Here is a 26,165-nt window from a genome sequence, read left to right as displayed (position 1 = left end):
TTTCCCAGGCCATAGGCAGAGAGCTGGATCACAAGTGGAGCAGCTGGCGCCCATATGGGATGCCAACACTGCAGGCAGTGGCTCTACCCACTATGCCACAGTGCTGGCCCCAATAAATATTTTTTAAAAGTTTAAAAATATCAACTTTAAAAAAAATCAACTTTAAAGCTCTTAATGTGTATTGGCAAATTTCCATCCATCTGTGCCTATTTATAAGAGTACCTGCTTTACTCTGCTCTCACCAACACTGGATGCTGTAACAAACAGATAAACAAAACCACTTTGTCATTTACATTTTTCCAAAAATAGGGACTTGTATTAATTTGCATTTCTTGAATTGAGTTGGTTAAATATTTTATATGTATTTTAGCTCAATTTTATTTCTTCCCACAAAAATTACATTCTCCCCTTGCCCATTTTTCTATTGTACTGGTTTGAAAGAAATCTTCACAAAATAAAGATCTTGATGTTGTACCAAAAAAACAAAAAACCACTTGAAATTTTTGGAACTAGCCGTCATGGTGTGACCAGCCATCCTAGTGTGCTTTGGACTGGGTGGGGTTCCCAGGCCATGGGACTTTTAGTGCCAGAAAGAGGAAAGTTGGGAAAATAGTGTTGGATTAGTCACCCTGAGGAAACTTTCCAGATTAAAGGAGACTAAATGCAACTTCAGGTAAATGCAAGATGTAATCCTGCAGCAGGGAACAAAAATTCATTATCACTGTAATACACAGAGATAACTAATGAAACATGTACGTCTGCAGATTCAAGAATAGTACTGTATCAATATTAATTTCCTGGGGCTGGCATGGTACAGTGGGTTAGGCCATCACTTTCCACAGTGGCACCCCATATGGGAGTGTCAGTCCTAGGTCTTTTTGCTGTATTTCCAATCGAACCTCCTGCTGATGTGCTTGGGAAGGCAGAAAATGGTCCAAATACTTGGATCCCTGACACCCATGTAGGAGACTGGGGTGGAGTTCCTGGCTTCAGCCATTTGGGGAGTGAAACATGGGTGACAGATGATCCTATTCTCTGTTCTCCCTCTCTCTGTGTTGCTCTACCTTTCAAATAAATAAACAACCTATAAAAATTAATATCCTGATACTAATACTTGAACTGTGGCTATGGAAGAGAAACTTCTTCATTTTTTAAGAAATACACATGGAAGGGATATATTGAAAGGATATAATGTTGGCAATTTGCTCTCAAACAATTGGGGGAGAGAAAGAGGGAGAATACAATGAGGTCAACATGGTAAAATGTTAATGTTTGCTGAATACAGGGGTAAAAACATATGGAAATTCTTCATACTATGCTTCTCAACTTTTTATAAGTTTGAAATTATTTCAACATAAGGATTTTATAAAAACATAGTAACTGTCCATCATACACTATATTTTTATTTTATTTTATTTTATTTTATTTTATTTTGACAGGCAGAGTTAGACAATGAGAGAGAGAGAGAGAGAGACAGAGAGAAAGGTTTTCCCTCCGTTGGTTCACCAACCAAATGGCCACTACGTGCTTCCTCCTGGTCTCCCATGCGGGCACAGGGGCCAAGAACCTGGGCCATCCTCCACTGCCTTCCCAGGCCACAGCATAGAGCTGGACTGGAAGAGGAGCAACCGGGACTAGAACTCAGCACCCATATGGGATGCCGGCGCTGCAGGCAGAGGATTAACCAAGTGAGCCACGGGGCCGGCCCCCATCATACACTATAAGTATTTCCAATTTGTCATTTGTCCCTTCATTTTATCTTTCATTCAACTGTATTGTGTACAACTTTTGTTTCTTTAGTTTACCATTTAGGAATTTAAAACTGTACTTCTTTAAGGTTTGCCTTTCTGAGAGCTTGTCCATCTTTGAGAGCAGGCTTGAGTCTGTCTGACTTTTGTCTCTGCTTCTTGGCACAGTGTCTGGAACCTGCTGTTTTTCCATACACGTTTGGTAATTACAGTAGTAAATATGAATGATCTAGGTTTTCTGTTTGTTTGTTTTGTTTTGCCCTTCCCCTTAAGGCTGTTTCAGCACTATTTGTAGAATAGGTCTTTCTTTGCAGAGTTTTGAAATGCCATCCTCATCATCAACTAAATCTTCTGTCCTCATAAAGATCTGTGTCAGAGCTTTGTGCTCTGTTCTGTTTCAGTGGACCGAAGCCTTTTTCTTTTGAAAACAAGGAGGGGTGGAGAGACCGAGGGAGAGAAGGGAAGGGGTTATTGAGAGCATGGACTTCATCCACAACCAGTTTAAATCATGACTGCCAGTTTTGTTATCTTGGGCAATTAACCATTTTCTGCCTTAATTTTCTTCTCTGTATAATGAAGATAATAAGTAGTATCTACTTAATAGGCTTATTAAGAGCATAAAGACAGTTTACCTATATAAACATATACATATGTAAGTAACAGAACAATTTTGATACATAATAAGCATTATGAAGTATTAACTATTTTGTTCCTTGAACTCCTGTACTATTATTTAATAATACTATTTGCTTCCTGTTTTATCTCCTTTAGTCCTGCCACATTTCCGCCGCTCAATTTTTGTGACCCAAGTTTACATCCTTGCCCTTTTTTTCCTGCTTCAATAGCCTCTTATTTGAAAAAGATTTCATTGCCAAGGCTTCAAATACCACAATGAAGAAACCTAAAGCTCTAGTTCTGGCCTTTTACCTGAACTCTAGCATCTACCTCTAACAACTCTGGATGGTTCCAACAGAGTGACTGACGATCTCAAACATAGTATGTCCCCATCTGAATTCTTTGTCTTCCCCTTTGATGTTCGCCAATATCCCAAATTATTTTTCATTCAGGTTTGCAATTTTATCTATGTATTCTCCCTTACCAATCTAATCAGCTATCAGATCTTCTTGACTTATTTTAATAATGATTCTCTTATCTCGCTTTCCTAAAAAATTTCCCACCACGGTTCAAAATACTAACACGTTTGACATGTACACCTAATTTATCCTCTTTCAATCTTGGCATCTGATGCTGACTAATCTCAAAATAGGAATTTGGAACATAATCATGTACCACTTTGAAAGTCTTTAATTAGTTGCCTATTGCCTACAGGAGTAATCTTTTGTAGACTGTGAACTCCAAGAAGAGAATGTTCTTGCCCAAAATAAATAATACATCACCTGAATACAATCATGAGACTACATCACACAAATCCCAATGGCAGGGTCCTTGGGAAAATGATTTCCTGCTTGTGCCCTTTGGAAGTTTCACAAGGTTATGAAATATGAGACAAATTGCTACAGATCGGAGGAGACTAAGAAGACAACAATTTATTTAGTCTCTCTGTTATTTAATTAACTAAACACAGTGAGGGATCCTGGCCCAGGCAAAGGACCTTCATGGAAAAATTGACAATATTTTAATAAGATGTATGGATTATTCATATTGTGTCAGTATTAGTTGCCTGGATTCGATCATTGTTATTTGGTTGTATAAGATGGTAACATTAGGAGAAGCCAGGGGAAGGATATACAGGAAGTTTATACTACTTTTACAATTTTTTTATTTCAAACTGAAAAGTTGGAAAATTTTTGAGGAAGGAGAAAGATGAATTAAATTATGTATTCTTGGAGCAAAAACATTGCCGAGCTTGAGAGTCACATCAATCATTTCCAATCATCAGTAATGGTCACTGGTCCTTTATAGATCCTGCCTGAGTGATGTGAGATCCTTTTTGGCTCGTGTGGAAGGGTCATTTCATTGACGGTGCATGGCACACAGAACAGGCAAGAAAATCCTAAAGGAAATGATACTCGGTGATAGACAGCAGTTATTCATCCAACAGACATGGCAGGTAGGTGCTGAACATACGTCAATGAGCAAGAAGATAACTGACCTCTTGGTGTTTCTGGCCTTATTGATAAAAAATTAAATTGGAACTCGTTTTGTTCTGTTGTGGTTTTTTTTTGCAAAAAATTAGAAGGTGGGCTTCTTGGTATGGTAAGGCGGGGGTTGGGGTGGAGGTGGGAATGGGGATTTGCATCGAAAACGAAATTCACTACCAGAATTGGAGAAGGTACTCCAGGGGTAAGGTTACAGTAGTATGATAGCTTGTTCTCAACGCGTAACGGTGGTTCAGTGGGTCGTGAATGCGTGCTTGTAAGAGGGGAAAGGGCAGAAGGCAAAAAGGTGGGTCCCAGGAGAACAAGCATCCGTAGACGTGGAAAGTGGTAAGGCGAAGACGCTAAAGAGTGAAGAGGAGGCAAGGTAGAAAGTAGAGCCCTCCTTAAGAGAATGACAGGATTTGGGCCTCGGGCTGAACTGCAAGGAAAGTGAGAGGATTTATTGGAGCCGGCTGAAGGACCCCACGAAGCTAAGCATGATTTGAGAAGGCGTAGGTGACAGGCTAGAGAAAACGACTGGGGGTGGGAGACACGCAAGAGGAGCCCCGCGAACTGGAAACCCCTGGGAAGGGCGCTGCGAAGAAGGAAGGCTGCGAGTCACCTAGAAGCGGGAAGGGGGATGCCCGGGGACGGTGACCGGGCGGCGGCGTGCGCACCCACGGTGCAGCCGGCCCCGTCCAGGGCTGCGCGGCGGGCAGACCGGGGCACGGGGCCGGCGCTGGGTGGCGGAAGGTTGCGGGGCGAAGGGGGGGAGGTGTACACTGTATGTTTGGTGATGTCATTGCGAGTCAGGGAGCGGTGAAATTTAACACCGGCAGGGTTTGCCGGGCTCCTCTTCTTCCTGGCGAAGCAGCCGGCGGCAGTCCACGCCGAGCGCCTGCCGTTGCCACCGGCCCCTCGCACCGACTTGATTTCCGAAGTGGGTGTGTGTGCTTGTTTGACAAACGTCTGAGCGCGGGCAGTTTCCAAGGACTTCCTCCCCACCCCCTCATCTCCTTCCCTCCCCCACCCCTTTCTCCTCCCAGGCCCAACGCAGAGGACTCCACTGGAGTCACAGAGTCGCCTTTGAACCGCAAGTGAACTCGAGGGCTGCAGTCGCAGCCGAGCTCCCGCGGCCGCCGGCGCCCCGCTGCCTCCTCGCGCGACACAACCCCAGGCTCCTCTCCTGCCGAGCCAGGGTGCCCAAAGTCTATCTGTCCTTCCCTTCGGGTGCTGTTTCCCACCCCAGCCTCATCTCCTCCCCTACTTTTATTTATTTTTTCCTGTTGCAAGTTTGGAGCCTGATTTTCATGTGACTTTCTCCCCCTCTCCCCCCTTTTTTTTTTCATGGACAGTTACCTGCACCCTTAGCCGTTCGGAGCTGGCTTCTGTTTTCCGTTAGCGCTTTGCTGCACGGACAAATGCATACAAATGCATTTAGGCGCCCACAGGACAAGGCGTGGAAAGGTCTTCTCCCCCACGGCAAAAACGTAAGTAGCCCACCCGCCCGGGCAGGGCTTAGATCAACCCCTCTGTCCAACCCCTCGATCCGCCAAGCCGGCTGGTGGCCCCGTTGCTTGGCACTTTTTGGCGCTGGGAGCGGGCAAGCAGCCGTGGCATCCTCTCCCCTGTCTTCTTAATTTGTAAAGTACCGTGTTTGCAAGGAAACGCCGAGCCAACGGGTCTCCAGGGTTTGTGCTAACGCGATCCTGCGGCTCGGGAGCAAAGCCTGCTGGCACGCGCCCCACCGCCCCGGCCCGGCTCCCGCAGCTGCGGAGCTGCGCTGCGCTGCGCTGCGCCGCCGCCCGCGCGCCGGCTCCCAGCGCCTCGCGCCCGCCTCCCCCTCCTTCCGCACGGCCCTGGCAGACGTCCCACTTCGCCGCCGCGTTCCTCGGGGCTTCCAGCCCAGCTACTGCTAGAAACGCTAGCGGCCCTCGGGCCCGGCGGAGACGGGAGAAGGGGGACGGCGGCAGCGCTGGCCCTGCTCGGGGCGCAGAGGCAGGCGCCCCTTGTTGGGGGGCGGGCGAGCGTGCAGCCCCTGTGGAGCGGAGGCGGCGCCCGGACCCCGGCCAGTCTGAGGGCAAGTGGCTCGCTGATAGGGCCGAGCGCGGGGGCAGATGCGGAGGCGGGGCTGGGTGTCCCCGGGAGGTTTGGGCGGACCCCGAAAGAACGCCCCCAGCCCTTTGGGCGTCGGACGCGCGCCCACCTCCTCCCAGGGGTGCGCGGCCTAGGCGGTTGGCTCTGGTCCCCCCGTCTCCCGGTCTGTGGGACTAGGAGGGGCGGCCGCGGTAGGTTCTGTGCGGGGAGGTGGGAGGGGCCGGGGCACGAGCGGCGGCGGGCGGCAACGTGTGGCGGTGTGTGTGTGAACATGTGCTCCGCAGCCGCGTGCGAGCTCGCCGCCCCTTTCCGCCTCTCCGCGGCCCGAAGCTCTCGAAGCCCCCCGTGCGCCCCGCGTCGGGCTGGGGCAGGTCGCGCCCGGTGCCCGACAGCGGGTTCCCACCACTTTCCTCCTCAAAATGCGCTCGGTGCGGACCGTCAGGACGGCGGGACGGAGCCAATCCTGCAGGACTGGACGTGTTTCCCTCCCCTCCTCTCCCCTGTCCCCCCACTCCACCCCTGGCGCGTGAGGAGACACAGAGCCCCCCGGAGAGGTTGAGGCGGTGTGAGGCCCTGGGCCCGCCCGGAGCCAGGCCGCAGCCTGCGAGCGCGGCCGTCCCTGGCCCTGCCTGCCGCCCCTGCCTCGCGGCGAGGCCCACGTGCTAACCTTCCCGGCCGCCGCTGTGCCCGACCGCGTGGCGCTTAAAGCAGATCCTCTGCTCCTGGCCCCTGTCTTGTCTGGTTTACACTTCCCTTCCAGACGCTCCCAGAAAAGGCCCTGCATAAATTCTTGGGCAGTTTGGGGTTTGTAAATTGGGTCCAGATGATTGGGGGGAGGGTGGCAGAGAAACCAAAAGGAATGGATTACACCGGAGGAACTTGTGAGAACTACACCACGTGGATGGGAAGGGCACTCTTGTGCGGAGACGTGGGGTTGAGGGAAGCCGCTGGTCGTCCCTGACGTCTTGCGGGGGGCCTCGGGCCCTCTCTCTCTCAGGTGGCCCCTCCGCTGCAGGATGGGCTGCGGAGAATTAAGGATAATTCTTAATCATGCGGATCACAGAACCTCGCAGCTGCAGCCACATGCATGCAAAGTGAGGAGAAGGTCGTTAATCACTGGGCTCAGGAATTGTTTCTAGAGACGGAAAAATTTTTTCTTTTTTCATGAAGAATCTGGAATTTTTCAGTTTGAAACAAATGACAACCACCCTTGGGGAGGGAAGGAGAGAGGACTGGGGAGAAGCCTCCGATTAGCTGATGATAATGTCAGACCACTGAATTAAGCCTCCGAATCCCTAATGAAACCCCTGAGGGTTTAATTTTCCACCATCCTTTTGTGGGAGCGTTTTGTAAGAGCAGGAGCAGCTTTTTAAAATCACGGTTCTGATTAGTCACCGAAAAACATTTATTGTTTCAAGACTGTTCTTTAAGACATTTTCTTTCATAGGGTTGCTTTTAGATGGGTTGCCTAATGTGAATTTGTGGAGTAAGATGAAACTAAAAGTCAGGGTTAAATCCATCAATTTAACATAGTATCAAAGTGTCCAGCAGATTATTGTGGTAATTAAAAGATTTCTAACAGCAACCAAAACAAAGTTTTGGATATAAAGATTTATTTCCTTAGCTGGCATGAAATCCCATTTTCTAAAAGTTGTTTAGTTGTCTTTGTGTTCAAATAAATTTTTGGAAAGTAATTTTTAGTGTTTGAATATTCCTGCTAACCTGTAAAGTCACAGGAGAAAAGTCAGTTTTACTAAGGAGTTAGTCTAGCTGTGCTAATTTCTCTGTCGTACCTTACAATTATGACTTATTTTAGATTTTGTGACTCTCAGAAGAGAGGACCATTTCATTTTCATGCTCATAAAAGGCGAACATTATTCCATCATTCATTCACTCAACAAACGCTGACTGATCTTTGCTTTTGTGCCCAGCATCATTCTAGGCAGTAGGGACACAATGATTGAGCAGCACAGGAACCATAGCTGCCCTCTCAGTGTGTCCAGTCTAACAGGTGCAATATTAAAGGAGTAGGCATGCCACAATGAGATGCGGGTATATCCAGGAGGGGCAGCCAGAGTCCTGGCCAGGTGGGGAGTGCAGGCAGAGAGAATCCTGGAAGGAGAGGCTTGCCAAGGGAAATGAAATCTAGACTTGAGTCTGAGGTGGAGAGGATGTGACATTTTCCCAATGAGAGTGACATTAAGTCTCAGAGGTGAGACAGCACATCGCATTCGAAGGCCTGAATGAAACACAGTTGATTGGGACACACGTTCTAGGGAAGAAATGGCTGGTGCTGAGGTGGAGAGAGAAGCAGAGACCTAATGGTGAAGGTTCCTTCCTAGCTGAATGAACGGAGGTTAGGGAGACCTGACTTGACTTTTTTTGTTGTTTTTTAAAGATTTATTTATTTGAAAGGCAGAGTTACAGAGAGGCAGAGGCAGAGGCAAAGAGAGAGAGAGAGAGTCTTTCATCCACTGGTTTACCCCCCAAATGGCTTCAATGGCCAGAGCTGGGCCGATCTGAAGCCAGAAACTTCTCCTGGATCTCCCACATGGATGCAGGGGCCCAAGGACTTGGGCCATCTTCTACTACTTTCCCAGTCATAGCAGAGAGCTGAATCAGAAGTGGAGCAGCCAGGACTTGAACTGGTGCCCAGATGGGGTGCTGGCACTACAGGCGGCGGCTTTACCCACTATGCCACAGTGCTGGCCCTGAACTAATTTTTCTTGATTTGGGGATGAGGGTATAGACATCAGATGTACAGAAGTTACTTAATTGTTAAAACTCAGGGCCACCCAATAGCCTCATTCAATCATTTAAAAATCTTTATTTTTCACTAATATAAACCAGGAAATTTGCTAAACTATTCAATGATCTAACAATCTCTGTGGTGTTACTAGGTCCTATTTGTTTAAGTGTATTGCTCTTCCTTCCTACTAACTGGATTCTGGGTACTTTGGTCTCTTCAAGTCCTTGAGCATTTATTTTCCTGTGATCTATGAATTATTTGAACACTTGGAATTTAACCAAAAACTCTAGTATGCTCAACATTTGGTAAGTTTTACACGTACAACCTGTTAAGCTGTATTGAGAGTCTGAGAGATTCCATGTATGTAAGTTCGTGACAACACTTTATTCCCTGAATCATCCAATTTTGTCCTCACTGCTGTACAAAAACTTTTTTCCTAGTTATTTTGGTAATGAAAAGTAGAAATTTTACTATTTCTGGATCTTAGCAGTAAGAGCAAAATCTGTGCAGCTGTCTTGACTTGGAGGTTTTTGACAGGTAAACACAGTGTTGTGGAAATCGTGCAAGTTACTGATGTGTATCGCCTGTGTGCTTTGCAGACTAGCCTTTTCCATTGGGTTGAAAAGAAAACTGCAAACTCATTTTTACTTTTTTTGGCTTTAGTTTTCTTGTCCAAACTCATTTTTAAAAAGTTCCCATTCACAAGATTGAGGAAGTCCATATTCCTATTATAAATGGAATCTCTGCTGAAATGAGTATCCATATCCTGAAGACATGCATCTTGGCGCATAAAAACCTCACAAGTGCCCTAAACATAGGTGTCCCTGGGATTCCCCTAAAGTGACTTGAACCTTTCAGATGAGCGGAAAGTTGAATGGTGCTCTAAGAATCATGTAGGGAAAATGCCTGGGATGGTTATAGGTCTCAAATATTCTGAAGATGGTCTTTGGATTATTTTCTGCCTGATCTCCTGCAGGTTTTCATCTTTACATGTCTGGCTATATTTTGAACAGGGCTGATGCCAAACTGAAAATGTGGCTAGTATGACACCTGTAGTATTTTACATTTTGTTAGATATCCTCAGATATCAATATCATGGGTATGGTTTTTGAACCTTTATTAAATGTTTCTTACCGTAATGTTGATTTCTTTTTGATTTGTCTGATTTTGTTGAATGAGTGTATGTACTTCTGTTACTTTGTATTAGGGTCATGTGGTCCAGATTATGAAACATTGAGTAAAACCAGAAATGCTTTAAATATTTGAAAACTATTCATATCTAATACAATAACCGAACTTTCTGTTAGATTAAACTAAATACATGTATGAATTAGTAAACTTAGTAGACTATTTTAAGTTATCTGATGAAGAGTATTAGGCCAAAAGTATAGGAAAAACCTTTCTAGATTTGTGGAAATTATTTATGTATATCATGTGTATATAGTGTATATTGTGATTTGTAGAATATCTTCTTCAGTAATTTGAATTTTGTCCTCTATGGAGATTCTATCATACACAAAATTGTAGGATTTTACATTTTGGATATAAAATGTAAGCATATGAAATAAATATGATGTCAGCACATAATAAATGAATCAGCCAAGACTCATAAAATAGAAATGACATACTCAAGGTCATTCAGTGAGTTAAAACAAGACCAGGATTAGTCTTGACTCCCAATCTATTGTTATTTTCTTATTAACCATATTGTTTTCTCTCTACCTACTACATTTATAATTATTACTTATTCAAGGATTCTGGGATGTATGAGCACTATATACAAAACACCACATGGAAGCTCCATGCTCAAAGCCTTTGAGAACTGTACCACCTACTGCTAAGGAGGAAACAGTATAGTTTTTCTTAATTAAGACAATGTATAGTAAATCCAAAATCATTAGTGGAGTAGAGGTAGGGGCAGGGGAACCCAAACCCCAGCCCAACCAAACATTTGCCAGTAAACCTAAATTCATTAAACATCCATTTTATACAATAATGGAGTTTGGCTCTTTATCAATCTCATTATGTTAGTTATGTGTTGAAATATAAATTTAGGAGAGGAATGAACTTCTTATTCAAACACTGTACCTTAGGATTTACCTTAGAGAACCCAGAAATCATTTTGGTCTTGCACAGTCGTCCTTAATCTTGTTTGTATAGTAAAATCATCTGGGAAGTATTTAAAAAATACCTATAACATGGACATAATAAGGATCTCTGTGAGTGGAGGAGGGAAGGACCTAAGTATTAGTAGTTAACACGATAGGGTGATTCCAGTGTGCAGGTAAGGTTAAAAAAAATCCAAGCAGGTGTGCCTTACACAATCTCTTGCACATCTTCTATTCTGGACCCGTGTCTGAAGAATGTAGGTCTCAGATTAGCAGCATCAGCATTACCTGGAAACTCATTATAAAATTAAGTTCTTGAGTCCAAACCCAAACCTACTCAATCACAAACTCTGGGGTATGGCCCAGCAGCTTTTAACCTCTCAAGTGATTCTGATGCCTACTAAGCAGACAGCCACTGACTAGTGCAGTAGAAAAGGATCTGAAGGCTGGTGCCGCGGCTCAATAGGCTAATCCTCCGCCTGCGGCACCGGCACACCGGGTTCTAGTCCTGGTCGGGGCGCCGGATTCTGTCCCTGTTGCTCCTCTTCCAGTCCAGCTCTCTGCTGTGGCCCAGGAGTGCAGTGGAGGATGGCCCAAGTGCTTGGGCCCTGCACCCATGGGAGACCAGGAGAAGCACCTGGCTCCTGCCATCGGATCAGCGCGGTGCGCCGGCCGCAGCGCGCTACCGCGGCGGCCATTGGAGAGTGAACCAACGGCAAAAGGAAGACCTTTCTCTCTGTCTCTCTCTCTCTCACTGTCCACTCTGCCTGTCAAAAATTTAAAAAAAAAAGGATGAAATAATATTTGCATAATGCCACAGAGTTGGCTATATATAATAATTGATATCTATTTCAATTAGAATGTAAATACAAACAGGATGTTCTAAATTATTTTCTGTTATTACACATGTAATCTGTACCATAATCACCCAGTTTAAATGTATACATGCTATTTTTGAATCATAATCTCTCCAACAGGGCCCATAATCTTCATTGTTCACAAGCACCTTAAATGGTTCTTGGTATTTCAGCATTTGGAATTGTTGGTCTAAAAGGGTGATGCCACATATGGGAATGTTTTATAGGCTTCATTAAAATAGATGATTCTGCTCATTGCCCAAGATAACTGAAATTTTATAATGATTCATTTGATTAGTTTGTAGAATTAGTAACATTTCCTAGGTGTCTACCAAAATCTTACTAGTACTATGCTCTGGACTTGGTCTAATCGTAGAATGTGCATTTTTTACTTACTAACCAGTGTAAGAACCATTTTGATACAAATTAAATTTGTGTTCCAGCATATCAAGAGTAGTATAATTTTCTATGGTGACTTAAACTTTGTAAAAGATTACTTTTCATATGGTAAGATGTCCTTTCTACTGTTGATAAAAATAAAGCCATCTTGTTCATAATAAATAAAAAACACTAATTATCACCAGAAACAATAAAAATAATATGTTATTTCCAGGTAACTCTGTAATCACTATTTGCAGATCTGGATTTTACAGAAATGTCATTTGATGAGTTTTTGGTTAAAAAAAAAATAGAATCAGTGTTTGGATTAGTAAGAATTATTTTCAGCATGCTCATCATTTCTTTCCAAAATTCATTCTTGATTTTCATTTGGGCTGTGGATACCCAAACACCTATAGCCAATTGTGAAAACTATTCAACAAAATTTATCAAAAGTTTAGTCATACTGTGGCCAATGCCTGGAGTAATAGGCCAAGCCTCTGCCTGTGGTGCCTGCCATCCCATATGGGCGCCTGTTCGTGTCTCGGCTACACTTCTTCCAATCCAGTTCTCTGCTTGTGGCCTGGGAAGGCAGTGGAAGATGGCCCAAGTGTTTGGGTCCCTGCACCCACGTGAAAGACATGGAAGAAACTCCTGGCTGTGTATCAGCCCAGCTCTGGCCGTTGTGGCCATTTGGGGAATAAACCAGTGGATGGAAAACCTTTCTCTCTCTCTCTCCCTGTCTCTGTTTCCATGCCTCTCAAATATATAACTAAAAACTTTAAAAAGTTTGATTGAACTGAAAATGTCACAAAACTTTTTTAGTAAGAGCTGATCAATTTGAATGATCATTTTTATTGTAGAGATCAGGTATTGGGCTTAGAATTACCCATAATAAAAATACTCAATGTTGACATTTATAGACCATTTTGATTTTCTAGAACCAAAGAATCTTGAATGGAGTATAAAAGATTTAACTATGAAATTCAAATGGCCTTAACATATAAACATTCACTGAAGCAAATAACTGGGTTATAAGTTGATTATGTTAATCATTATTGTTAAGTAATTTTAATTTGAGTTATTTACTGTAAATATGAAATTACTATGTGTTAAATTGTAATTATGATAATTTGACATAATAAATAATAAAATCACTCATGGTAGTTCACATTTATGGAGTATTTTCTATGCACCAGGGACTTTCTTATGTTTATCTTCAAATTAACTTTATGAGATAGATTTAACAGATGAAGAAACTGAAAAATAGAGTGGCTTAAAAAGTGTGCAAAAGTCACATAGTTATTAGTACAACTGGAATTTTAATACAGAGCCCTTGCTCTTAACCACAAATATTATTAAAATGCTATGTTGATTAAAATAATTTAATTTCTAATATTACATTAAAGTTTATTTTTGGAGTTTTTATGATTCACATGTTGTAAATGTCCAGCAAACCAATGTATTTTAGATGATTGTTCCTTTTCTTTTTTTAGGAACCTGCTTCTTCATTTTATTCTGCTATGTGTGGCTGGAATTGTTGTTCATGCACAAGAACAAGGTAAGGAAATTTCCTGGTATAAAAATGTTGCTTCCACACTGCAAAAGTACCCAACTTTTAAGTCACTACAACCTTAAATTCAGAATTAAACAAAAAATTTCCGCACAGCAAAATGAGAATGTAAGGGTAAATTTTGGAGGGAAGTATGACCTTTAAGAAATTACTCAGCTCTTCCATCTGTAAAATTGCTTACATTTTTAAGCAGACTCTATAAAAGGGAAGTTTTGTACAGTGAAAAGCCTTTGCTTGTGACTTCATTTTAAGTGGGAGTTTTGGGGGTGGCAAACTGTGACAGAATTACCTTTGCACTTCTTGAAACAACACAAACATATAATAAATGTTCCATCTGGACTTGCATCATTAAGAAAGAAAAAGTTGCATGCTAGTTGGCTTGGGATTGTATTTAATCAAATAGATAGTTTCTGAAAATAGATTAGTGTTTTGTTTTGTTTTTGCCTGCTAGCTCATTGTTCTAATAGTGTTTTAGAAGACTGTGTATACCCTAACTTATTCATTTATTAAACAACAGCGTTAATGTATCTTCTGTTTCCCATGTAATATCTGAATGGCCTATGACTGAAATATAAGTAATGTAATGCCACTGGCCTCGTAGGGAAAACAATGCTTTTGCCAAAAGGTGAAAACATACATAAGAGAAAAATCTTGGAATTGTGCTGGTCCTACAGGCAATATCACTGAATGACTATAAGAAAAGGACAAGTAAACAAATTATGAATGAAATACATGTGTGGTAGAGATTGGGCCCGAAGGAAGGGCTGGTTCTCTACCAACGTGACCAAACTGAGCAGTAGTTACAGATAAATGCACTTAGCCCTTCATATCCTTGGTTTCTATCATATCTGTGGATTCAACTGGCCACAGAATGAAAGTAGTCAGAAAAAATGTGCCTGTGTTGAACACATACAGACTTCTTTCCTTGTCATTATTTCCTAAATATATAATATAACAACCATTTTCATGGCACTTACGTTGTATTTGATACTATATATAAGTAAGCTAGAGAAGACTGAGTAAACAGGAGGATGTATACAGGATTTATGCAAATACTATGTACTTTTTAAAAAATATTTATATATTTGAAAGGCAAAGTTACAGAGAGGCAGAGGCAGAAGCAGAGAAAGAGAGAGAGAGAGAGAGAGAGAGAGAATCTTCCATCTGCTGGTTCACTCCCTAGATGGCCGCAATGGCCAGAGCTGTGCCGATCTGAATCCAGGAGCCAGGAGCTTCTTCCAGGTCCCCCACTCAGGTTCAGGGGCACAAGAACTTTGGCCATCCTCCACTGCTTTCCCAGGCCGCAACAGAGAGCTGGATCAGAAGTGGAGCAGCTGGGACTTGAACTGGTGCCCATATGGGATACCGGCTCTGCAAGTGGTGGCCTTACCTGCTACGCCACGGTGCCGACCCCCTATATAATTTTATATTAAAGACTTGAGTAGCTTGGGATTTTGGTTTCTTCAGGGGTCCTGGAATCCATCTTCTGTGGGTATGAAGGATGTAAGTTATTTATTAGAAGACATCTTCTAATTTTTTTATAATGGGTAAATGGTTAAATTAGGCCACATGTACATATAACTTTAAGAAATAGAATTTTGGGAGCAGGTGTTGTGGTGCAGTGGGTTAAGCCACTTCTTGGGATACCTGCATCCTATAGAAGAATACCAATTTGAGTCCCAGCTATTCTACCTGTAAACCAGCTTCCTGCTATTGCATCCTGGGAGGCAGAAGATGATGGTTCAATTTCTTGGGCCCCTGCGCCCATGTGGGAGACTCAGATGGAGTTCAGGCTCCTGGGTTTGCTTTGCAAAGCCCTGATTATTGCAGGCATTTAAAGGATGAACTGCTAGATGGAGGATACTTCTGTTTCTCTTGCTCACTCTTTTGTTCTGCATTTTAAGTAGATGAAAATAAATAAACTTTTTTTAAAAAAGAAATGTGATTGTTGACCTAGGCATTTCTGTTACTTCCTTTTGCTTTGAGTAGAAAGTGTGTTTTTCAATTTGTTATTATTACTGTTACTGTTCATGAGAACTTGTTTGCTAAGCAGGCACTGTGCTAGTAGAATATGCATTTTCCTCACCAGTGCCTCCTCACAAGGCTTCCATAATTAAGCCTATGATGAAACTGCTGTTTCCATGACTAAGGAGAAAAGATAGCTACCCTATGAGTCACAGCCTCATAAGCAGGGATATCAAGATTTGAATGAGATATTTTGACTGAAAAGTTGACAAATTCCTTAAAATTCAGCCTGAGAGCCACAGAGAGGAAAAGAAAAAGGAGAGTAGCCATCATTAAATAAAATATGTATTTTGTGCCATGTTCTTTGCTGGTATTTTGCATATATTATTCTAATCCCCATAATGAACCTGCAGAGGAAGAGACAGGATCAGTGGTGTGCTCAGACGCTTACAGCTGAACTTTGAATCTAGGTCTGTCCATCTCTGAACACAGAAACCCTTTGTCCTGCACATCTCTTGGCTTCACAACTGCCAGCCACTTGCATTATGAGTAACAATTTACCTATGTATGAATAATACCAAAATATTATAAATCAGCCAAAGACAGGACCAAAGAATAGTTATGAATAGATTTTAAAAAAATAAAATAAAATCAATGCAAGGAAAAATATCTTTCTGTTAACCTTAAGAACTCAGTTATAGAATACCAAATGTGTTCTTTTATTTCGGGAAGAATATAACCTTCAGTCTTTTTATAACCATAAAATTTTATTACCAGTTCTTAACAAAAATAAAAATCTTTTTTAAAAATCTCAGACTTTAGAAAATTAAATATTTTGATCACAAAATTAAATAGTATGTTGTAAAAAACTTAGAAACTTTTTTCCTAAGATAAACTATTTTATTGTCATGATGCAGTATATAACATCTAATCACATTGGAATAGCATTATTAGAGATATTATATTTTATACTGATCACAAATATGATTTGTAGTATTCTGAAAGTGCCTATTTAAGCTAGATAGTATTTCGAGTTAGACTTCTCAGGAATATATATCTGCTTATGAAGTATCAAAATAGTCCTTGCATACAGTTGAAAGGTCTTATTGTACTACAAACATATAACAAAAAATAGAATACCTCTCCTTATCCACTCCTGAGCCACTCTGCCCAACTCTTTTTTTTTAAAATTTTTTATTATTACTTTTTGACAGGCAGAGTGGACAGTGTGAGAGAGAATCAGAGAGAAAGGTCTTCCTTTGCCGTTGGTTCACCCTCCAATGGCTGCTATGATCTGCGTGCTGTGGGCAGCGCACTGGGCTGATCCGAAGGCAGAAACCAGGAGCTTCTTCTGGTCTCCCATGAGGGTGCAGGGCCCAAGGACTTGGGTCATCCTCCACTGCATTCCTAGGCCAGAGCAGAGAGCTGGACTGGAGGAGGGGCAACCGGGACAAAATCCGGGGCCCCGACTGGGAATAGAAACCCATGTGCCAGCGCAGCAGGCGGAGGATTAGCCTAGTGAGCTGCGGCGCTGGCCTGCCCAATTCTTTTAGCACCTCTTTTGGTTTTTAATTTCCATATTGCTTTTTTTTAACTTTTATTTAATAAATATAAATTTCCAAAGTACAGCTTTTGGATTTCAGTGGCTTCCCCCCCCCCCATTTCTTCCCTCCCACCTGCAACCCTCCCATCTCCCACTCCTCCTCCCATTCCATTCACATCAAGATTCATTTTCAATTATCTTTATATACAAACAATCAATTTAGTATATATTAAGATCTCAACAGTTTGCACCCACACAAAAACACAAAGTATAAGTACTGTTTGAAGACTAGTTATAGCATTAATTCACATTGTACAACACATTAAGGACAGAGAGTAAGTGCATGGGGAGTAAGTGCACAGTGACTCCTGTTGTTTACTTAACAATTGACACTCTTGTTTATGGTGTCAGTAATCACCCTAGGCTCTTGTCATGAGCTGCCAAGGCTATGGAAGCCTCTTGAGTTTGCCAACTTCGATCTTATTTAGACAAAGTCATAGTCAAAGTGGAAGTTCTCTTCTCCCTTCAGAGAAAGGTACCTCCTTCTTTGATGGCCCGCTATTTCCACTGAGATCTCACTCAAGAGATCTTTCATTTGGGTGTTTTTTTTTTTTGTTTTGTTTTGTTTTTTTTGTTTTTTTTTGCCAGAGTGTCTTGGCTTTCCATGCCTAAAATACTCTCATGGGCTTTTTAGCCAGATATGAATGCCTTAAGGGCTGATTTTGAGGCCAGAGTGCTGTTTAAGACATCTGCCATTCTATGAGTCTGCTGTGTATCACACTTCCCATGTTGGATCATTCTCTCCTTTTTAATTCTATCAGTTAGTATTAGCAAACACTAGTCTTGTTTATGTGATCCCTTTGACTCTTAATCCTATCGTTGTGATCAACCATGAACTGAAACTGATCACTTTGACTAGTGAGATGGCATTGGTACAGGCCACCTTGATGGGATTGAATTGGAATCCCCAGGCACATTTCTAACTCTACCATTTGGGGCAAGTCTGATTGAGCATGTCCCAAATTGTACAACTCCTCCCTCTCTTATTCCCTCTCTTAGATTTAACAGAGATCACTTTACAGTTAAATTTAAACGCCTAAGAATAATTGTCTGATAATTAAAGAGTTCAACCAATAGTATTAAGTAGAACAAAAAAAATATTAAAAGGGGTAAAGTATTAAGTTGTTCATCAACAGTCAGGACAAGGGCTGGTCTGGTCACTGTTTCTCAAAGTGTCCATTTCACTTCAACAGGTTTCCTTTTTTGTGCTTGGTTAGTTGACACTGATCAGGGAGAACATATGCTATTTGTCCCTCTGGGACTGGCTTATTTCACTCAACATAATGTTTTCCAGATTCCTCCATTTTGTTGCAAATGACCAGATTTCATTGTTTTTGACTGCTGTACAGTATTCAATAGAGTACATGTCCCATAATTTCTTTATACAGTCTACTATTGATGGGCATTTAGGTAGATTCCAGGTCTTAGCTATTGTGAATTGAGCTGCAATAAACATTGAGGTGCAGCTCTTTTATTTGCCAATTTAATTTCCTTTGGGTAAATTCCAAGGAGTGGGATGGCTGAGTTGTATGGTAGGGTTATATTCAAGTTTCTGAGGAATCTCCAGACTGACTTCCATAGTGGCTTTACCAGTTTGCATTCCCACCAACAGTGGATTAGTGTCCCTTTTCCCCCACATCCTCACCAGCATCTGTTGTTGGTAGATTTCTGTATGAGGGCCATTCTAACTGGGGTGAGTTGAAACCTCATTGTGGTTTTGATTTGCATTTCCCTGATGGCTAGTGATCTTGAACATTTTTTCATGTGTCTGTTGGCCATTTGGATTTCGTCTTTTGAAAAATGTCTATTGAGGTCCTTGGCCCATCTCTTAAGTGGGTTTTTTGTTTTGATGTTGTGGAGTTTCTTGATCTTTTTGTAGATTCTGGTTATCAACCCTTTATCTGTTGCATAGTTTGCAAATATTTTTCCCCATTCTGTAGGTTGCCTCTTCATTTTCCTGACTGTTTCTTTTGCAGTACAGAAACTTCTCAATTTGATACAATCCCAATTGTTAATTTTGGCTTTGACTGCCTGTGCTCCTGGGGTCTTTTCCAAGAAGTCTTTGCCAGTACCTATATCTTGCAGGGTTTCTCCAATCCTCTCTAACAATTTGATGGTATTGGGTCATAGATTTAGGTCTTTGATCCATGTTGAGTGGATTTTTGTATAAGGTGAAAGGTAGGGGTCTTGCTTCATGCTTCTGCACATGGAAATCCAGTTTTGCCAGCACCATTTATTGAGTAGACTGTCCTTGCTCCAGAATTGGTTTTAGATCCTTGATCAAATATAAGTTGGCTATAAGTGTTTGGATTGATTTCTGGTGTTTCTATTCTGTTCCATTGGTCTATCCATCTGTTTCTGTACAAGTACCATGCTGTTTTGATTACAGCTGCCCTGTAGTATGTCCTGAAATCTGGTATTGTGATGCCTCTGGCTTTGTTTTTGTTGTACAAGATTGCTTTGGCTATTCAAGGTCTCCTGTGTCTCCATATGAATTTCAGCATCATTTTTTCCTGATCTGAGAAGAATGTCTTTGGTATTTTGATTGATATCACATTGAATCTATAAATTACTTTTGGGAGAATGGACATTTTGATGGTATTGATTCTTCCAATCCATGAGCATGGAAGATTTTTCCATTTTTTGGTATCCTCTTCTATTTCTTTTTTTTTTTTTTTTTGACAGGCAGAGTGGAGAGTGAGAGAGAGAGAGAGAAAGGTCTTCCTTTGCCGTTGGTTCACCCTCCAATGGCCACTGCTGATCCGAAGCCAGGAGCCAAGTGCTTCTCCTGGTCTCCCATGCAGGTGCAGGGCCTAAGCACTTGGGCCATCCTCCACTGCCTTCCTGGGCCATAGCAGAAAGCTGGCCTGGAAGAGGGGCAACCGGGATAGAATCCGGCACCCCAACCGGGACTAGAACCTGGTGTGCCGGCGCCGCAAGGCGGAGGATTAGCCTGTTAAGCCATGGCGTCGGCCTATATTCTATTTCTTTCTTTAAGATTTTGTAATTCTCATTGTAGAGATATTTAATGTCTTTTAAGTTTATTCCAAGGTATTTGATTTATTTTGTAGCTATTGTGAGTGGTATTGATCATAGAAGTTCTTTCTCAGCCGTGGCATTGCCTGTGTATACAAAGGTTTTTGATTTTTGTGCATTGATTTTATATCCTGCTACTTTGCCAAACTCTTCTATGACTTCCAATAGTCTCTTAGTAGAGTTCTTTGGATCCCTTAAATAAAGAATCATATCATCTGCAAAGAGCGATTGTTTGAATTCTTCCTTCCCAATTTGTATCCCTTTAATTTTTTTTTATTGCCTAATGGCTCTGGCTAAAACTTCCAGAACTATTTTGAATAGCAGTGGTGAGAGTGGGTATCCCTGTCTAAAATGTTTAAAAATCCCTGTTTAGAATGCTTAAAAATTACTTTGACTTCTTTTATTAATGTTGGGGATTTAACATGTTTATACTATTATACTGTCCTTTGTCCTTTCTTCCCTTCCTTCTATTGTCTCAGTGTAGTTCTATCAAAGTCCAAATTTTAGTGTAAAATTTTAGGTTGTAAACATTTTTCCCTCAGAATTGAAAGTCCCTCGTCTTTTGTCTTCTGGATTACAGAGTTGTTAAGAAATCCATTACATTAAGTCTTCATCCTGTGTGTACAACTTTTTATTCTCCTCTTTAAACCTTAAAGATTGTCAGTTCATCTTTGAAGTTTTGAAATTTCACAATGATGTGCTTTAGTACACGTCTTCTCGTCTTCAGTTCATTGTGCTAGGTTCTCTGTGCCTTTTCAAGGTGGAAATTGTTCCATTTTCTGGGAATTTTCCCGTGTTCTTTCTGTCAGATATATTTATTTTCTATTCCTATAATTTGTGTTAGAAATTGAATCTTCAGGAATGATCTCCAAAGATCCTGTTTTCCATCTTTGTTTTGTTTTCAAACGTTTTGATATCTGTTTTTTTCTCAATCATATTGTTCCTTTTTTATTTCTTTAGCTTTTTTATGATTTATATAAAGGGAACAGATTACTTGTATTTCATGTATGCAGTTTTAAGAGCATAATGATACTTCCAACCCTACCCTCCCTCCCTTACTTCCACTCCCCCTCTTCCACTTTTTCTTATTTTTTAATATTTACAATGATATAATTTCAGTTTACTTTATAATTATAAGCTTAACCCTCAACAAAATAAAGATTTCAACAAGTAGTAAGTAGAAAAACCACTGCTTAAGAGTATAGATACGGGCTATAAGAATAATCAAATCTCAAAATGTCAATATTGCTTGTTTGTGTATATCTATATGTGTGTGTGTGTGTATGGATTATAGTTTCATTTAAAAAAAACAGCATCCTGTTGTTTCTTCTGTGTGATACTTACTCTTAATTCTCTAAGGATAAAAATGATAATATTCTTTGGATTTTTTTCTGCTTCCTATACTGTATTTGTTTCTTCCAAATTTCTGTTTGTTTGGGTTTGCCTTTTATGTTGGAATCATTCTTTATATGTCTGCAGTATCTCTGTTATTTAAAAGTAAGGCTTAAAGTATGCTTGGAAGCTATGTGTATGGGAAGGCATGTCAACTGAGATATTCCACATAGAAGAGTATTAAGTAGGAACCTGGATGGCCATCTTGTTAGACTACAATATCTGAGACTATTGAGTTCCTTCAGATAAAAATCCTCCAATATCCTACTTGTAAAATTTGTTCTGGTTGCCACCATTATTGGAGTTAAGTGAGATAGCGATTCATGGTGGGAGAGGTTGTCTGTCTACTCGGGACATAAAGTTTAGCGGAATCCCTTTATCTTAGTACTTCTCTTCCATCTTCTGCTATAATTGGTTCATTGTGCATGAGTATCCTTTAATCTCCTGTTATGATCTTAAAGCATCTCAAATAAACATTCAGCCCCCTCCCCAACTTTACCCTCCCTCCAATTTGGAGCCCCGAGCTCATTCCTTCATCCAGTGATTTTGTATCGTCAATTCTTGAGTCTTTTTGAACTTCTGTTATATGATTTGCCTGCCTGCCTTTAGCATTTGCTGCCCCTGGAAGCTTATAGAGTTCTGTTTTCAGCCATGCTGATTGCTACATGTGCTTTTCATTTTTCAAAACTTTGTTAGTATCTTTATCTGCTTTTCTGTCTTTTATTCATTTACCTTGTCCATATAGTTTTAAAACATATTTCTTTATTCTCATTGCAGTAAAATTTTAAGACTGATAATAAATAAACATTTTTATGTGTTTCAGTGGCTTAAGTTACTCTTTGAAATTTTTTTTGAAGATTTATTTATTTGAAAGACAGCATTACAGAGAGAGGTAGAGACAGGGAGAGAGAAGTCTTTCATACACTGGTTTACTCCCCAAATGGCTGCAATAGCCCAAGCTGAGCTGATTCCAAAGCCAGGAGACAGGAACTTCTGCAAGGTCTCCCATGTGGGTGTAGGGACCCAAGTACTTGGGCCATCTTCTACTGCTTTCCCAGGTGTATTAGCATGTAGTTGAATTGGAAGTGGAGTAGGCAGGACTAGAACCAGTGCCCATATGGGATACCAGCACTGTGGTCAGGGCTTTAATCTGCTACGCCACAACATCGACACCACTCCTTGGAAAAGAAATTTTAAATATTTTATAAATATATTTAATTTTTTTTCATTTATTAAACTTTTATTTAATGAATATAAATTTCCAAAGTACAGCTTATGGGTTACAATGGCTTCCCCCCTTCCATAACTTCCCTCCCACCCGCAACCCTCCCCTTTCCCGCTCCCTCTCCCCTTCAATTCACATCAAGATTCATTTTCAATTCTCTTTATATACAGAAGATCAATTTAGTATATATTAGGCAAAGATTTCAACAGTTTGCCCCCATATAGCAACACAAAGTGAAAAAAATACTGTTGGAGTACTAGTTTAGCATTAAATAACAGTGTACGGCACATTAAAGACAGAGATCCTACATGGGGAATCATGTTGCTGTTACAGTTGGAGGCAGCAATGGACATTTTGAGCTGAATGTTTTCAAGCCCATGATGATTAAAAATGTGTTGCACTAATATTTTTGATAACCAAGGCTTAAGTGTAACCTAATCAATAAATGATTCTATTTCCAGGACATATTAGTTATATAAGGCTGAGTTTTCTGTGGAATTGACAGATGTAGATGCCTTTTCCCTGATACAGTATACTTTCCTTTTTACTCTCTCTGTGTTGGCAGGCTAGCTGCCAGTGAGATACTGGCATAGATGCAATGCTTCTGTAGGATGACTTATACTATGCAGATGTGCAACTAATTATCAACATGCACAGTATGCTCAGGTTCATGATCCCTAGGTGTGAAAACCACATGTGTAGAAATCTCTGTGTGGAATACTCATCTCCAAGAAGAACATTTCCTGTATAAATTAATCCAAAATGTGTTTATTGTTAACAGACAAGCAGTTCTTTCTAGCTGCAGTCACTCCAAATACCTTCTGCCAAAAACCCTTTTTGGCATTTAACCAAAATTTTCACACATAGCTTAAAGTATTTATCATCTTATAAATAGGTTTGCATTTATCTTCTTATACACAAGATGGTTTTACATGAGGAATATTATAAAGAAATAATTGCTGCTTGTAACAACCAGTAAGCAGTGCTTAAGCACAGGTGTTTTGGAGCCAGATGCCAGGAGGCATCCATGTGACTTCGTTATCAATGTGACCTTGAGCAGGTTTCTAAAATTCCCTCAGCTCATTTTCAGCATTTGTAAAGTAAAGATAATAATACCACACAAGACTCTGGTGTGGATAAAATGAGATAACACATGTGCAATGTCTGGCAGTGCCTGTTACATAATGAGGATACAATAAATTTTAGTAGGAAAAAAAAGAATATTCCAGATCCTCCTCTGTTCCCATATCCTCATGATACTGGAAAAATAAAACAAAATGGTTGGTAGTAAACAATTTCCTTCAGTTCCTTTACTCAGCGAACTACAGCCAGGAAGCTTGTGTCTGAGTCTAGATTCTGGCACTGACTGTTGTACTAAGATTGTAAAAAAAAAAAAAATACAAAGTGAACATAGGGCAATTATCTAGGTAATTTAGTCAGTTTGGGTAAATTGGCAAGGAAAAGACAAGTATATTGAGCCCGTATAATCTTTCTAATTTATAAATTCAGTGATTTAATTTTAAACATTTTATTTTTTTCTTTCTTACTAACTGGAAAGAATATAGCTTAGAGACTTAACTGACCCAGATATATATAAATTTAAAATGAGAATTCATTAAAATTGATGCAATGCCATAATAATTTAGTTACTCAACAGTAAAGGTTAATATTATAAATTACTATATAAAGTGTTAATATTGTGCTCTTTACCTAAAAATTGATAATTTTTAAATCTTTTAAACTGTCATAGATATATACATCATTAATTATGTACACATTGTGTAATGTCCAATCATGGCAAATACATCTATGTGATAGAATATTAACAGGTAGAAGGGTTTTTGAGTTTCTATATTTGTAAATCATTTATCCTCCCATATCTGTTTTGTTAGGCATATACTTGAATGAAAGTGCTTTAAAAGTTTGTGGAAGAATGTGATTAAAGGGTAAATTTATTTTGGAGTAAAAATATTTTAAAATCTTTACATAAATTTTTTTTCCAAATGCCATGTTTTCCATGATCTTTGTGAAGACTCCTGTACTCTACTCCCACTTGTAGTCAGTTTTAAAACCACTGCATTTATGAATCAAAACTTGGATATAAGTGATTGTTTATTACTAAGACTCGATTTCTGCTTACTGCTTATTACTTCTTCTTCTCCTTACTCACCTCTCCTCCTCTGTTTCTCTCGTTTTTCTGTCCTTTTACTTTTATTCTAACTTGTCATGTAATATCAACACTACTTACTATACTACTTTCAAATAAAAAGCAAGTAAGTTTGAGGTGTCTTTTCCTCTATCCGAGTGTTAGCTTTGCAAGCTTAGAAGACTGATTTTAGTAGCAAATGGAGAGGATCCATTTCTCATCAGTGTGTCACAAAATAACAATGAACAAAAATTGCACTGAAAATCTAAGAGAGAGGTAACGGAAGCTGAACCTTGTGGGGTGAATGAAGCTTGGCAAATAGGTACACATTTAGCAGGAGTTGGAAGGAATGGGATGAAAAAACAGGTAAGTTTTGATATGGCAAGAAACTCAGTGAAGAGTAAGAGAGTGGAGAGTGCTGTGGAGTGAGCAGATCTATCCTTGAGGAGAAAGTTGAGTGACTGGCAGTGCAGGGCAATGAAGTTAGAGGGGGGTCTCCAAGACAACCCTTTTTTCTAACACTGGCTTCAAGTTTGATGGTCCTCAGGACCACCTCAGTTTTAATCACTTAAGACTCACAGAGCTCAATGAAATCTGCTTAGGGAGGTGAACCAACGGAAGAAGACCTTTCTCTATGTCTCTCTCTCTCTCACTAACTCTGCCTGTCAAAAAAAAAAAAAAAAAAGAGTCACAGAACCCAAAAAATCTGCTACATTTTTGTGGTTTCTTACAACAAAAGGATACAAATCCCAAGAATGAACTGTTTTAGAGCATCTTGAGCAGAGAAAACAATAGTTGCAAATACTATGCCTTAAAAAGAGGACCTAAATGAAAGATCTCTGTGAGTGAGATCTCAGTGGAAAGAACGGGCCATCAAAGAAGGAGGTACCTTTCTCCAAAGGGAGGAGTGAACTTCCACTTTGACTATGACTTTGTCTAAATAAGATCAGAGTTGGCAAACTCAAGAGGCTTCCATAGCCTTGGCAACTCATGACAAGAGCCTAGGGTGATTACTGACACCATAAACAAGAGTGTCAATTGTTAAGTCAACAACAGGAGTCACTGTGCACTTACTCCCCATGCACTTACTCTCTATCCTTAATGTGTTGTACAATGTGAATTAATGCTATAACTAGTCTTCAAACAGTACTTATACTTTGTGTTTTTGTGTGGGTGCAAACTGTTGAGA

General features: G+C 40.6%; 1 protein-coding gene across 6 annotated transcripts in view; it reads left to right on the top strand.

Annotated features, from left to right (window-relative positions):
- The first annotated feature begins 4,713 nt into the window (after positions 1-4,713).
- Positions 4,714-26,165, top strand: part of COL24A1 (collagen type XXIV alpha 1 chain) — a 421,092-nt gene continuing 399,640 nt past the window's right edge. For 4 of the 6 annotated variants that reach the window (XM_062191653.1, XM_062191654.1, XM_062191649.1 and 1 more), the window contains exons 1-3: positions 4,717-4,791; positions 5,203-5,337; positions 13,533-13,597. In XM_062191653.1, the coding sequence (XP_062047637.1) occupies positions 5,279-5,337; positions 13,533-13,597 (124 nt within the window). In that variant the 5' untranslated portion in view covers positions 4,717-4,791; positions 5,203-5,278. Of the gene's footprint in view, positions 4,792-5,015; positions 5,078-5,202; positions 5,338-13,532; positions 13,598-26,165 lie in introns of those variants that run through there. The other 2 variants (XM_062191650.1, XM_062191651.1) reach the window with 2 other exon arrangements.

Source organism: Lepus europaeus, chromosome 5 (assembly GCF_033115175.1).
Source record: "Lepus europaeus isolate LE1 chromosome 5, mLepTim1.pri, whole genome shotgun sequence".
In the NCBI taxonomy this organism is placed as follows: Eukaryota; Metazoa; Chordata; class Mammalia; order Lagomorpha; family Leporidae; genus Lepus; species Lepus europaeus.
Note: the sequence above shows the minus strand (reverse complement) of the source record. Positions and strands in the feature narration are given on the sequence as shown.